We start from the raw sequence: 15,287 nt of genomic DNA on the forward strand, positions 1-15,287 counted from the left end.
AAACTCTGGCTCTGTAAAGCCTTTACAGGAAGTCCCTAAGTGAACCCCTTAAAAAGAAGATTGCATTACGTGATTAAACAGAAGAATTTATAAACCTCCTAGAAATGCTCAACACAACTCCTAGATCATAAAGCATCCTTCGTGTCAACAGCCGTGCCCAGAGCCCAGATAACCCTGCCCAGGCCTTAATGACCAACGACCAGTGACCAATACCACCACCCCCTGCCCCTGTCTCTACCATGTGTACATGTCCGCATGTGTGTGTGTGTGGGACATAATTAACATGCCGAGCGCTCTTCAGGCTCTGTGCTCGTCTTCCCACGTAAACGGCAAAACCCCCAATGATTATTATGGTATCACGTCAGTGTGTGCAGACATATGGAGGAGAGCTGGGGGGGGGGGGGGGTGGATATAGGGTTACTGTCATTGGGACGGGGTTACAGCAGGCTGAGGGGCTAGGCAATGATACCAGCATGTTCTCCAGCTGACAAAAGGTGAAGATTTATGGAGCTTCTAATGGCCTTTTTCACTTTCCCCTCCCTGTTACAAGAACACACATGCTTTATGTAAGGCAAGAAGCAACACAGGGCTGTACAAATATTATTATAGAAAAAGGTTTACGCTATGTTATTGTAAATAAATGTTACTTTATGTTTATATATAAATATATTTATTTTATTTCAATTAATCTAATTTAAAAAAATGATTGTCCAATTTTGTTATTTAAAGGGGACCTATTATGCAAAATGCACTCTTTAATGTATTTTATACTTAAATATGTCCCCGCCCCGGTGTGTCGGGGAACCCACACAGCGTCAGAAAATAAAACCCTTTCTCCTTTCCTCCGTACCCAAATCTTTTAAAAACGGGGGTACAATGAGTGGATACAGATTTGCTGCCGATATGACGTAATATCGGTGGCGGACCCACAGAAAGTTGCCATCAGAAACAATGCCTGACGTGTTTTGGACGTAATCTCGTCTTTGTTTACATTAGCAAGCCTCGCTAACACTCAGAGCTAACCTGTACTGTAGAGCACATGTGTTTAAAAAGCAGGAAATAAAACAAGGAACTCACCTTGTGATAAACCTGCAAGAGAAAAAGCATTTGAGCTCCATACTGTTTCAGAAATAAAAAAAACTTCACAGACATGTTTTGTATAGGTATGGCCCTACAATATATTTTTCCAATATAGGTCCACTTTAACTTTTATTTTATTCTTAATTTGGGCAACCATCACGAAAACCAAAAAAATAATAATACTGAGGTGAGATTTTGCATCATGGCTATTGGGTTTGGTTTTCTTTCCACAGTGGGGAATATTCATAATTTTTATCAAAACTTGAACAGAATAAATAACACTTTTGGGGAATTGGCATGCACCTTCTTAAATACTGAAAAGATTGATTATCATCAGGATTCATATCCCTAAGTTAAAGATGACAACGCCCCCCACAAGCCATTTACCAATAAATGACACACTGCCTGCCATGTGTTCTCAAATAATTAGTAAGGCTGTTAGGGTTTCTGATTTATTTAGACAGGCTGGCACATTGACCACTCCTCTGGATACCAAGACAACATTTACCTCCTTAACTGGGAAGGAGTCACAGTAATCGCAGGCTAAAGTTTCGGGACTCAATAGTATTGATGACACATTTCAACACATGCCGCTCAGACCCCCTCCTCAAAAATGCGTGGGATAAAAAAATGGCCCGCACGATGCCAAACACCACTCTGAGCTAATCTTAGAGATCCATCAAAACAACACTACAGACTGCTGGAACATAAGGCTGGGATTGGATTAATTAATTAATCCATTGTGATTATAGCCGTACACTTGAGGAGGTTTTACTTTTTAAATGGCTGACATTTTGATATCGATTGAGTAAAATAATCATGTTCCTTCAAAAAAGTGATGGGACGGATTCAACCCAAAAGCAGTTGACGTTGCTCCTTTAAAATCAGATAATTTTTCTTTCAAAGATAAAAATGTTTATCTGCCGATTTATTCATATTTACATTTTGCTAAATTTGGGTTCAAATATTCCTAAATTAAATGATTATTGCAACCTAGCCTGGATTTAGTATAACCTTTTGTAGCAATTTGAAACTTTGAGTTCACTACTCCCCGGTGTCCTCGAGGCCACGCGAGGTCCATCTGCATGTTCATCTCCAACGAGTCAGAAATTAATTATGGCCAGTTGACAGTTTGATGAGAGTACTTGGAATGAGGAGGGGTCTTACAACACGGATGGGTAGGAGTAACTCATGTGGACGTACTGTAGGTACAGGGGTCTGGTCACAGCCCTGCACGGCTCCCAGGGTCCACAGAGGTTAATCAAAATGCCAAATGTTACCGTGCACCGCGGCAGAGAGCTATACTGGGCCGGTCCTGCACAAGACACCACCTAACGGGAGAAACTAAATCATTCACGTAACCAAATAGGCACACTGTTAATAGCAGGCACTAGGGCTGTGCGATTATGGCAAAAATCATAATCACGATTATTTTGGTCAATAATTGATATCACGATTATTAAATACGATTATTCATCGACTTTGAAAACATCCATTTATTGAACTTTAAAACAAATACAAATAATAATTTGAACAGTATCTGTTTAACTGTTGATTACCCTGAACGTATAATTCAACTGAAAAACTTTAAATAAATAATATCAAAATAATAAATACCAATAAACAAATATTTTGGAGCGCACTCCAACAAGCTACTAATCATATATAAATATGATAAATACAAATAAATTAGACCAAAATAAATTAGATCAAATATGTTGCAGTGCACTGTCACAACCTAGCAAAGCAAAATAATTGTTTTATTCGATTATGTTGTTTTCGTAATTGTGGCAGGCCAAAATCGTAATTGCGATTAAAATACGATTAATTGCACAGCCCTAGCAGGCACAACGATACATGCGTGTAAAGGCAAGCTACTTTTCCTCCTAAATGTTCCTCTGCCTAAATCATTATGGTAAATGCAACAACTCTGGATGTGCCATTCATTGCATGTGTGTGGGCGCACGTGTCACAGACAAATGGTGACAGATTTAAAGAGAAAGGAAGAAAAGGAACTCAGACAGAAGAAGACAGAGGTCCACCTGTTTGACACAGAGAGCCTGAGAAAGTGCCCAGGAATGAGCAGAATGCCAGTGTGTATGTGTGTGTGCATGCATTGGGTTAAGGTCCACTTGGTGAAAGAGTGTGTGTGTGGGTGTGTGTATTAGGTTAAGGTCCACACGATGCAAATGTGTGTGTGTTGCCCAACTGATAATACTATGGTGGCACTGGAGAATGGTATTCAGAGAACGGTATGTGGAAAAGCAGCTGATGGGAGAAGCACACTCACACACACACACACTGACAAACAAACCAATAAAAGTCATTTGACCAATAAAAAGTTCAGAGAATATCAGAATACACATACATTAGATATAGAGTGACGTATACACATAGCAACACCCATGTTGTGCTGTGTATCCAAAACAAACAAACAAACAGTGGGTTAACGTTGTCTATAAGCTGCCTCTGCATGCGTGTGTGTGTCAGTGAGAAGGGAGCAGCGGACAAGTGTCTGCGGTGTCAAGGAAAAGTGGGAGAAACTGGAGCAAGTGTGAACCAGAGAGTGATGCAAAGAAACTAACAAAAATAAACACACGTATGTCGTGCCAAGACACAAATTGAGAGACGGGTAGGATTACGGTCCAAAGACAAACTGTTGGCTGTGTGATTCTTTGCTTTATATGAACTGAAGCATACATAATATCAACATTTGAATGTCTTTAACATTTGAAATTACTTTGTTAACTGTTCATTAAAAGGATTTTACATCCAAAATTCCTAAAAGTGAAAGGTTGGGATAAACCATTACTTTCCTATATGTTTAATAATGCACTGCTTCAGTAGTGTCTACCTAGGGTCAAGGGTCAGTCTTTAATGACAATTTAATTTAAAAGGCCCTATTGTGCTTTTAAGGGGTTTCCTTTCCTGTAGTGCGTTTTATCGTTTTTTTGTGCATGTACATGGTCTGCAAAGGCTAAACGTTTATAATTATTTTTGAAATGTTTAAGTGCATTAATGCTGGGAAATACCGAAGTGGCATGGAAGAACAATAACCTGCACAACAACTATAACAACTGGATGCAGGCGTTTAGATTTTGCTGGTGTGTTGCTCTTCAGTATAACACATCACTGCTCTGTCTTTTCTTTAGAGAAAACACATTTTCTTATAAAAAAAGGTTTTAGGTTTTAAAGCAGGCAAACCCACATTTTCTTTAAGTGTAACTTATTTATGGTTTACTAAAATCGGAGTGAGAAACATTCTGCCCCCATCAAATGGTTTATGATGTCCCTTAATTATCATACAGCTGCTTGTTTGTTTCATGTGTGTTTGCATGTCTGTCCATACAGTAGTGTGCTGCACATACATGTCACTGGAGAAAGTGGGAGATGTCGAGAGGGCAGGACCCTGATGCAAAGCAGCACGTATGATTTATGGGGAAATAAATGGGGTCACTGTAGGCACGGTAACGGGATCCCCGAAGGAGGGGGGGGGGGGGGGGGGGGGGGAGGGGGGGATTCTTTTGTGGTTGTAATGGTTCCACGGTATCTGGGGGTGGGGGGGCAGCATGTTGGTAAGCTGATGCGGAGAGCAAAGGTGGCATCACTGCCACTGTAAAAGTGTGTGTGTGTGTGTGTGTGTTTACAGCTGAGCAGTACAACTCGAATAGCCAATGGATGAATCCGCTTCTAAATACTAACTCAGTAACAAGATAGAGTCATGCTACAGTTAAGACTGCACTATAAGAACAAAAGTAGTCTGCATTGGTACCTGAAGACAAACGATACATAACAGGACCTGATTTAGTGATAAATCTATGAGTTTCAAGATGTGAGACACTATTTTACACAAAAAATGATTTCTCCCTCAGTCTTGATAGTCACAATATAAAAAGTCAAATATTCCCTCCATTCAAATTGTTTTACTCACGTTTATGTCCCTTAAAATGTCTGTATCTGTGAACAGTTTTTCACTAGGTGTTTAACATTCCTCTACTGACGGGGCGAGTTACATTCAGTCAGAATAGCAAATTGCTGTCATACAAATGCCGACCCTTATCTTCGCAAAAGCAGTCTTTGAAACAAGACTGGCAAGCAACCGAAACCCTCCAGCAAAGAGAGGCCTTACAGAGCATGGATGTATAAAGAGAACTGGATTCAGCGTGTGAGTCGGGCCTGTTTATTCCTAAGAAAGTTGCTCAGTGGTGCAGGATAGCAGAAAGGGCCTGAATTTAGGAACAACAAGTATGGAGACTTAGGTTCATAAAACAAGCGCTCTTAAGCACCGCCTCCAATTCACTCCGATACGGCCAGTATCAGCTCAGTCAAATAAATGGTTAGGGAAAATAACTATACATTTGTCTTTTAGCTAATTTTACAACTTTTAGAACTGATCTTTATACAGGCTGCTCAAGTGGGTAGTTGATTTACCTCAAAAGAAATTATCCACTGATTTACTTTCCCATTGTAAATCAATGGGAGTCCATACTGACACAGAATATGTAGTACTCCTGTTCGACTAATACAAAAATTGGCTTCAACTTCCGGCGGGTTTGTGCATGTGAACTTGACCCTGAACTCTCTTTCCACTCTACCTACGAATGACAATAGATATTTTTGTACATTTCAGAACCATTGCCATTTTTTCAGGCAAAGCCAGTTACAAGACTACAAGGCGACGTAAAAATAAAAGAATAGTCTACCAGATTGAAACTAATGGAAACCAAAATACAGTGTTATAATATGTATATTTACAATATACAATACCATATACCTCTATCTATATGCAAAGTCTATTGACTCATATTTTTCAAATAATTGCATATCTGCCGAAAGCTGTCACTAATCCCTATTGAAACTGCAAATTGGTTAATCAATTAACAACAAAAGAAATTGGCAAGGATACAAATAAATAGGTAACAAATAAAAACATTTTACTCAAACACATACCTATAAATAGTAAAACCAGAGAAGCTGATAATGCTGTATTGGTGTCTTAATATTTTCAAGAGCTGTACATACATGTTGCACTGTTGGTAAAAAAAACCTAAAAAGACAACCGGAAACAGGAACATTTTAGCCGACATTTTCAAATAACAATATTGTTATTTTGCAGCCAGGGGTTATAACTTGACGAACTGTAACATTTGAATACCTTGTTAAAAAAGATATATATCAATCGTGTGATGATTTTGCTACATTAGCTGTTTCGATTTTATTTTATTCAGATGAACTCTTTTGACATTAAACTTCAGACCTGGAAATAAGATTATGAAGAAAACGGCTGCAGTGTGCAAAGTGATATGCAGTAGTGGGCTTAAAAAGTCACAAGGCATATTAGCAGAACGGTGAAGACAGCTACAGAGAGGAAAAAGACTGAGTGAGACTGCGTGAGAGATGGTGAGGGAGGAAAGAAAAACCAGAGTGAGATAGAGACCTAAAACGCTCCCGAAGCCTGTCACATGGGGCCCGAAGTCGCACGGCTCAGCACTTCCTCTTGTAGGTCCGTCCGCTCCTGACATTTATCTGCTTTATTAGATTATCTGGGCTACATGGCTCATGCTGGCACACGCACATGCAGATACATACATTCACGCGCACCTCTCGATTCATTACAGCGCTAACTGCTTACTTTAGGTTTATGCCCTCTTTAAATTAAACCACAGATAACCACGGGAAAACAGAAGGGAGGAGAGGCTAAAGCTGGCCATTGAGGAGGAAATTAAGAAACATTGTTTGGGAGTGTATTATCATGCATGTGTGAGTGGTCATAAGGTTGCTTTTTAACGGGCTCATCTATAGGGACTCTGCTTCCCATCATTAGTAATTCAATTTGCGCTTTATTAGCAGCTCTTATCGGAGGCACAGACGGGGCAGCTTTCCTCACTCCATCTTCCTCTGCACTCCACCTTTTCTCCTCTTGATTCGGAATCCCCTTCTTTAATTAGAGACCCATGTGTTCCTGCTGTAAGCCGTTCAGGGTGTCCACATGACACGGAGAAATGATGGAGAGGAAAGGAAGGGGGGGGAAAGGACGTGCAAAAAAGTTACAGAATCAGAAAAGGAAAGGCAGAGTGATAGACACAGAGCCATGGGGACGAATAAAGCCTAATGTTAATAGTGATGGCTTTTTCTAATGTCTTCTGACTTCATTGAGTATGGGAGATTACACCAAGATGGGCATGAGGCGTGTAGGGTACACGCAGAATGACCGGAGGGTTGGAGGGGCAAGAGGAGGGGGAGGGAGGAGGGGAGAGAGACGGAGAAGGGAGGGAGGGCTGTAAAAACAATGATTGCTTTCCATCAGGTTAGGCCTATATTCTACAGTTCGTTAAAACAATCCAATTTGCAAAAGGATAATTATGCATTAGCTCCTTTTTATCTACTGGAGGGAGAGCGGTGCCAGGGCTTGATAGCGGTGGCGCTGCCTGCCTCCACCTCTGCAAATTACCCGCTATCGGCACTTGTTCGCCATCACGGCTGAATTGGGCAATCAATTAAACCCCCCCCCCCCCCCCCCCCCCTTCACCTCCTCCTCCTTTTAGAGAGTGCCTGTGAGCCTCTCTAGTGACAGCCAGATACACAAAGCCCAGACAAGGAGGAATCCTCGGATGTGAGCTGTTGCCCTCTACTGGAGACAGCTGGAATAATGGCTGGAGGGCCAATTAGTTGTCTCTCAATTCTATAAGACATAGCTTATAATCATGTGTTGAGTATGTGGTGTGTTCACAGTGGAAAAAGAATAAATCGGTAAATACTAGACTCCACTGTTTTGCTCTTTTGATAACGCTGCACAATTTGCATATATTAGACTCACCCTATCTCATTGCATTACATTTTAAAGTAAATAAGAAAACTGCAACTACTTTGCATGCCTGTATTAATGTTATTTTTTTGCATTATTAAATTGTTTATAGATTTTATTTTATTTTAAACTCCTTTGCAATGTTTTGATAACCTGCTACTGCAACAAAATGTGTTTCCAAATTGGGATTTATCCGTTCATCCATTCTTCCATCCATCCATGAATATTTTTTAAAACATATTTATATCAGCCTTAAAATCTTAGGAAAATCTTTCCGGTGAAATACAGGTTTTTTTGGAAACTAACTGCAAAAACAATGTATAAGCATTTAGGGAAATACAGAATACGTTCTACAAGTATGCAGTATTCTGAGAACACTGGGGCACAACACAAGAACTGAAGCAAGACATGTTGCCAAAGTATTCCCTTTGGCAACAAGTAGTCACTAAAAAGCAATATATTAAGACACAAAGAACCAACAAATAAATCTAACAGACAATGTCCTACTTTGTTCAATTGAGTGGAAGTAAAGCCACTAGAACAAAGAAAAAAGAATAGTTCCAAAGACTGAAGCAAAGAGCGTTCTGATGATACAACCCCTGACTGTCGGTTTGAAATATTTTATGCCAACTTTGATACATAAGAAAAACCTAAAGACGTGGCAATGCTCTGATAAAAGGGATGCAGCACAGACATTTATTGTAAATGTAATAGAATATAGAGGAAGTCGTGCATGATCCTATAATATGGAAGATTAAATAAAGACCCATCTGCCAAATGTGCCCTTATGTGTGAAGGTGCCAAAGCCGAGCAGTCTGTGTTAGTTCCATTTATTTATTTTACCTAAAATACATGTAAACATATACTTTTTTAAATAACAGAACAGTTTACCAAACCCAACCTATTTGGGAGAGTGCTGTAATAAAAAAGGTATCTCTTTTATTTTTACTTTTGCCCCATTTGTTCTGGGAAATCTAGTATCATGGGAGGTGTGAATCATTACAATGATGTTAATAGCAGCATTAGACGTAGCACTAAGATAGAACAGGCCTGCAAAATAACCATTACCAGTGAAACTAAAAATAATATTATCAAATCCTAAAACTAATAATTATCTCAATAATCACTCATTTGGTCCTAATGTCAGGAGTTTTGAAGTGGTTGATGGACAGTTGGTGAGTTAGTGGCTAAAACAAGTTGCAATAGCACCACCAACTGGCCATCCAGTGTAACTCTAAACTAAAGAGTGGGTGGGAAATCAACATTATATACAAAGTTATGTTGCTGTGGGTCTTACTGTATGGTTGCTGCGATCCCCATGCTTGTGAGTGAGGGAGAAAAGAAGGAATATTTTAAAAAAGAATAAAAAAAATAACAATAGGCGCTTTCACACCGGAGTACTTTTCCCAGTATAGTTCCGATAGTTCTTGAAATGTTGCGTTCACACCAAAATAATCCGGAACTAGAATTTAGTTCATGAGAACCTTTTCACCCCTTTTCAGTCCCTGCTAGAGAGCAGGGACTTCCGAGCGATTTACTCGGAAGCAGCTTCTACTGAAGCCAGTCCCCAACTCCGGGGACTGGCTTCAGTAGAAGCTGCTGGGAGTCCCAGCAGCTTCTACTGAAGCCAGTCCCCAACTGCGGGGACTTCCGGCCGGGGACTTCGGGTGGCAGTATACGCCGTGAAGTTGTTTGCGGCCTGCCAGTAAACCCAAAGCAGAAGAAGACGAAGTGACGTCAGCGGCTTCATTTGCCTAATCCTCCCTCAGGGAACTTATTCCGGTGTGAACGCGATCTGCTCTTTGACTTTAGTTCATCAGAACTGAAGAGTTCTGATGAACTAAGTACTGGGAACTAAGTACGGCAAAGTACTTGGTGTGAAAGTGCCTAATATGGTTCTTACATTTCTATCAAATATTGCACACTATTGTAACCTCAAACTATGTAATGTGATTTGCAATATAGGAACATATGGTTGGCAACTCATAACAGGGAAAACTGTCCATTAAAAAACAACCTAATGAAATGAGCAGAACTAAGTCTATACTATCACTATCAACACACTTGTGTCAATACTGTTAACATTGCACATTCCTATATACTGCACGAGTTATTTGTCATAACGTTCTTATTGTATTTGTTTATTTAATTTCATTGTAAACATTTCTTCTTATTCTTTACATTTTTTATAGTATTTTTTGATGGTTATCTTTCATAGTTGTATATTTGCTACATTTTAGCAATTTTTTTTACCACCTTATTACTTTTAATGTGTTTTTGCGTGGACCATTACAAACAAAAGCAAATTCCTTGTATTTTATTTATTTTCTATGCTTATTAGCTTTTATCCGTGCTTGCTTTTGCAGTTGTTGTGTTTTAAAGGATTTGGATGAATGTGCTTTTAATGGTGCATCTGCTTTAATATGTGCTGTGTGTTTTTGTGTGCACTGACTGCTTACGTGCTGTTATTGTGCTTATGTGCTCCTTTATACTTTGTTTTAATACCATCAACCTGCAAGCTAAATCTGGCACATTACATTAAAGGTGGGGTAGGTAAGTTTGAGAAACCGGCTGGAGATCGCTAGAATTTGAAAATACACAACCGGAGAAAATCTGCCACTTCCTTACAGAGCCCCTCCTCCAACACACACGAACGCGCACATGACCAATGAGGGCACGAGATAAGTTTGTGCACAGATGGAAGGCTGACAGGCAGGTAGGCCATCCAGTCATTTTAGCCGGGCTGGCTAAAATGATTGGTCGTGCTTTTTACAGTACTACGGCTTCCACAGATTACATTTTTTTATGGATCTTTTGTCAAAGCACTTCAGATATTCATTGCTTTCGGGATGTTAAGAGCATTCCATGAAATATAACAACAAGTGTATCTCGAGCCAGTTTCTCAAACTTACCTACCCTACCTTTAAGTTATGTAATCAAGTGTCAATTAATGTGAATTGTCCCGTCTTTATAGGTAAAAAACTATTATATAACAAAAGAAATGTCTAAATATTCCCAATAAACCTGACTGATTCCTACCTGTCCTTGCTGATGTGGGGGAGAGCCGCCTCAACTTGTGCCTACCAAAAGACACCAGCTCCCTGGAGGGCGTCCTCCGTCCTCCTGTGGGACTCCTGGCGTAGCTGTGCGTCCGACCGCGGGGGGAGTGCTTCACCGCTGACGGGCTGCCCCCCTTCTCTGAACCAGCTCCACTGTAGTTACAGGACAGAGGGCAGAGGAGAAACATGTGATCAGTAATACATCAGAAGCTACTTTTATCCAAGTTAAGTTGAATAAAATACAATTAATTAAAGGTCTATTTTTAGGCATATATTATGGGTCTCAGATATATAAAAATATATAAAAAACATGTATGATGTGTTTTGCACAAAATACCAAACAGATCAAGCATTTTAGACATCCCTCATATCCCTCTGTTTCAGCCCTGTTAGAGAACTGCTGATCTGGGTCCTTAGCTTGAACAAAAAAAAAAAGGGGAAGGAGGGGGAGCAAATGCCTGCTAAGAATTCTACGTGATACTCAGCTAAATGCTGCCGTGATTAAATGCCATATCATGTTCCAAACCACATCAAGGATTATTTCTGAAACAGTATGGAGCTCAAATGCTTTTTCTCTTGCGGGTTTACCACAAGGTGAGTTCCTTTTTTTATTTCCTGCTCTTTTACACATACTCTCTCCAGTACAGCTTAGCTCTGAGTGTTAGCGATGCTTGATAATACCATATTACTTCCAAAACAGTCGGGCATTGTTTCTGATAGCGACGTTTCTGATAGTGCCGTGAGTCATCGTGAGCATTTACGATATTAAGTCATATCGGACCTATCGAATCTGGATCAGCTCCGTTGTTCCCCCGTTTTTAGAGATTTGGGTACAGAGGAAACGAGAGAGGGCTTTGTTTTCTGACACTTTGTGAGTTCCCTGACACACCGGGGACACATATTTATATATAAAAAGACATCAAAAAGTGCATTTTGCATGATAGGTCCCCTTTAAAGTATATGCCATACTTTACTACCTCCATCTGGCAAAAGACTTAGGGTTGCATGATAACTAAATCAAATGTATTGAAAAATGCAATATGGACAAGTGCAATTTTCCAATAGCAGAAACCACAATATGTCTTTAAGGCAATATATCTGTTGATAAACCATTTTGAATTAAGTTTTAAGGAGCTGGGGAGAAATAAAACAAACATATTTGTTTGGTAGAGATTATCTTAAAAAATTAAATCACCCCATGATCATTTTAATATATGTTTCAATGATAATAATTCTAAATGATCCCTCCAATAATGTGAATCAAATCGCAATAGCAATACCAATCTGAATAATTGCAATTAGTTATTTATTCCAAAATGTGCAGCCCTAAAACAGTTATTCTTAAACATTTTATTTTATTTTTCATTCGTCTTGGTGTAGAGCTAAGACACACGTTACTAGAACTTACCTACTAGCAGACCTCCGAATGATTTTCATTCTGCTGCGGAGCTTGAACCCAGCAGGTGAGGAGGAGGGCATCAGGGAGGTGCGTTGGGTTACAGACGGGGAGACAACGAGCCCTCCTTTCACGCCTTTGTTGTTTTTTTCAGACGTCCAGTGGAAGGCAGATCTACGACGGGCTACTGCCGCCACTCCAGTCGCTGCAGCAGAGGAACTCCAGCCTCCAGCCTTCCAGCGATAACGGCTGCTCAGTGAGGAGTTGGGAGAGGAGCCCGCAATTCCCTTTTTGATCTTAGGAGAGGGAGTGGAGGCTGCTCTGGGTTTCTTGGTCGTCTCTCCCTTCTCCACGGCTCTCTGTGCTACAAACATGGATTTTGGCGATAGTGACTTTCGAGGGATTCTAGCCTGGGCTCCAGCCGAGGAGGAGACCCATTTGTACTTGGAAGTCTTTGGGGTTATATTGGCGGAGCTTATCTTTCGAGGTAACTTCTTAGTAGGCGTTTTCTTACTGATTGCCAAAATGGGGGGGCTTGCACCTGCGACCCCAGCTTTTGAAATTGATGGCGGGGCAACAGTCACAGATTTGCCTTTGGGTGACGGAATGGAGCTAGCTTGTTCGGGCTCCACTTCTTTCTCCGTCTGGCTTTTGATCCAAGTGAATTTTGATTTTTCTGTAAAAGATGCACCCGTCTGGCCCTTGCTCGATTGATTTGTGGGGTCGGCAGACGGTTGTTTTGATACTTCTGAAAGCCCAGAGAGAGGCGGTATGGCATTAGCAGTTGTAAGAGTTGCTAGTTTTATCGTAGTAGCAGTCAGTTTAGTCCCAGTGCTGGTTTTGCTCGTCAGGGAGGGTTTGATCTGTGCTTGATGGTTGCTCTGCAAACTGGTCAGGGTGTTGGACTTAACTGAAGGCGCCACTTCGGCAGAAGCATTATTTTTCTCTTTAGGCAGGAGAACACGCCTGGTTTCGGTCCTATCCTGAATTGCTGGCGTCTGTCCCTGAAGCTTTTCGTGTTGAACACTAGTGCCTTTTTCATCTTCAAGCTGATAAACAGCTGCACCAGTTTTTCTAAGAGTATCACTGTGTTTTTTCTCTGTTGCAACTTCCCCTAATGATGAAGCGGCAGTTGTGATTTTATCACTCTTCTCTCCTCTGCTGTGACTGGGCAGTGAGGTGCTGTGAGATACACTTTGGGACTGTCCAACAGAGGAGGCAGAAGCTGATGTGTGTACTACAGAGGACTGGAGGTTCTTGTTGCTCAGGGAGTATGTTTTCCTCCAACTTCCATGGCTGTGAGGAGCTAACTGTCTCCCTCTGGAGCTGTCATGATGATGGACAGATGTGCTGTGACCTCTTCCCCGGGCTGATGTTGGAGCTTCTGGACGCCTATGCTCATCTCTTGCAAATGGAGCGTCTCCATGGACACTCTTGTGAGTATTGATGAGATCTGAGAATGAGAAAATAAGTTATTCAGTTGTACAATCAGATTACAGATTTATAAAAAAAGAAAAAGAAAACAGAGACCTTGTAAAGAGTTGGATTTATACACAACATTTGTTTTTTCTTTATAGTGATAGGATATGGTTTAGCTTTAGCTTGTAGATAAAAGGAAACAAACGAAGGACCAAAGCAATATTTCATACTGTAAAATGTAACGTTAATTAAAACAAAGCTGTTTTTTTCCTGTAGCGTTCATCAGTTAAGTGAACCGACCGTTTACCGTAATGCTTTGCATCTGAACATGTGGCTAAACTAACCTGTTGACACATTAACATCTAACTAGAATACCCTAGCTAGCTAACTAATGCTACATATTTTTTACATGTAGTATATTACGGATGTTAAATCACTGAATGTTGTTTATAAGATAATAACATGATAAAAGGCACCAGCGTGTCGTCTTAAGACGAATGTGCGGTTTGAACTGGATGCTAAGCTAACGATAAACTTTCATTCTTAAATGCTTAAAAACGCGCAACATTCACACGACAGCTCTGAATTTAAAGGAGACAACAATTAAAACCTGTTTCCTAACCCGCCTGGTCACAAACTGTTAACGTTTAAAACGAGGAATTTACTTTGTAAAAGTTCAATTTCCCTCTTCAGTGCTTCTCTCTCCTCCATGTTTACTACTTAATGTCTTCGTCATCAACCTACGACAAAAATAGGCCCTTCCGGATGATGTCAGTTAAACCGCCCAATCACAGAACGCCTTCAGAGCGGATACTGGTTTTTTGCCAGCCCTTTGTCTTGTCTTACAGGTAAGATTGTTGCCAAAGTGCCCTGTAATTGTCTGCGATTTTATTTGACATGGTTAATAGAATTGTTTGGGGACTTAACTTTGATTGTAGTTAAAGCAACACAAAACCATCAAATGAACAGAAGGCATTTTAAAGTTTATTTGTATTATTATTTTCAATGTTTCCCAAATGTCATGTGTCATTAAATATGAGTTGTCTGTCAATCAAAACCACAGTAATTTAGACTAGATGCATTATAAAGTGACAGCCAATGAATTTACCAATACTAACAGAAATAAGGCCCGCGCGCCAAAAACATAGCAAGGAGTTCATTTCATTTAATTTAATTTCAAACCTTTATTTATCCAGGTTGTATCCCATTGAGATCATTGATCTCTTTTTCAAGGGAGACCTGCTCAAGTAGGTTCCACATGAAACATTAAAAACATAAACAGAACAACAAAAAGGACATCATACAGCATCATAATTGTTATTGTTATATTGAGTTATCTTGAAGTTATGGAGTGTATTTATAGGTCCACAGCATTTGCTGAAATGCAACGTGATAACGTGTATTTCTGGTCTTGGTAAGAAAAATAACACAGCCTTGCTAGTGGAACTTTTTCCCAGAAGATTGTTCAAGTGAAAACTGTTCTCATATCTGCCAGTGGATTATTCAGTGTGATTGAGGCAATACAGTC

At 40.2% G+C, this 15,287-nt stretch overlaps 1 protein-coding gene across 2 annotated transcripts in view; it reads right to left on the reverse strand.

The window, feature by feature from the left end:
• zc3h3 (zinc finger CCCH-type containing 3) overlaps positions 1-14,496 on the reverse strand; it is a 72,665-nt gene extending 58,169 nt beyond the window's left edge. Inside the window, exons 1-4 of one of the 2 annotated variants that reach the window (XM_034147748.1) lie at positions 14,425-14,496; positions 12,353-13,793; positions 10,925-11,097; positions 9,183-9,206 (exon numbers count right to left, since the gene is read on the reverse strand). In XM_034147748.1, coding sequence (XP_034003639.1) covers positions 9,183-9,206; positions 10,925-11,097; positions 12,353-13,793; positions 14,425-14,470 — 1,684 coding nt within the window. In that variant the 5' untranslated portion in view covers positions 14,471-14,496. The remainder of the gene's footprint in view (positions 1-9,182; positions 9,207-10,924; positions 11,098-12,352; positions 13,794-14,424) is intronic. The other variant, XM_034147749.1, reaches the window with a different exon arrangement.
• Positions 14,497-15,287: the final 791 nt, after the last annotated feature.

Source organism: Trematomus bernacchii, unplaced genomic scaffold (assembly GCF_902827165.1).
Source record: "Trematomus bernacchii unplaced genomic scaffold, fTreBer1.1, whole genome shotgun sequence".
Lineage (NCBI taxonomy): Eukaryota > Metazoa > Chordata > Actinopteri > Perciformes > Nototheniidae > Trematomus > Trematomus bernacchii.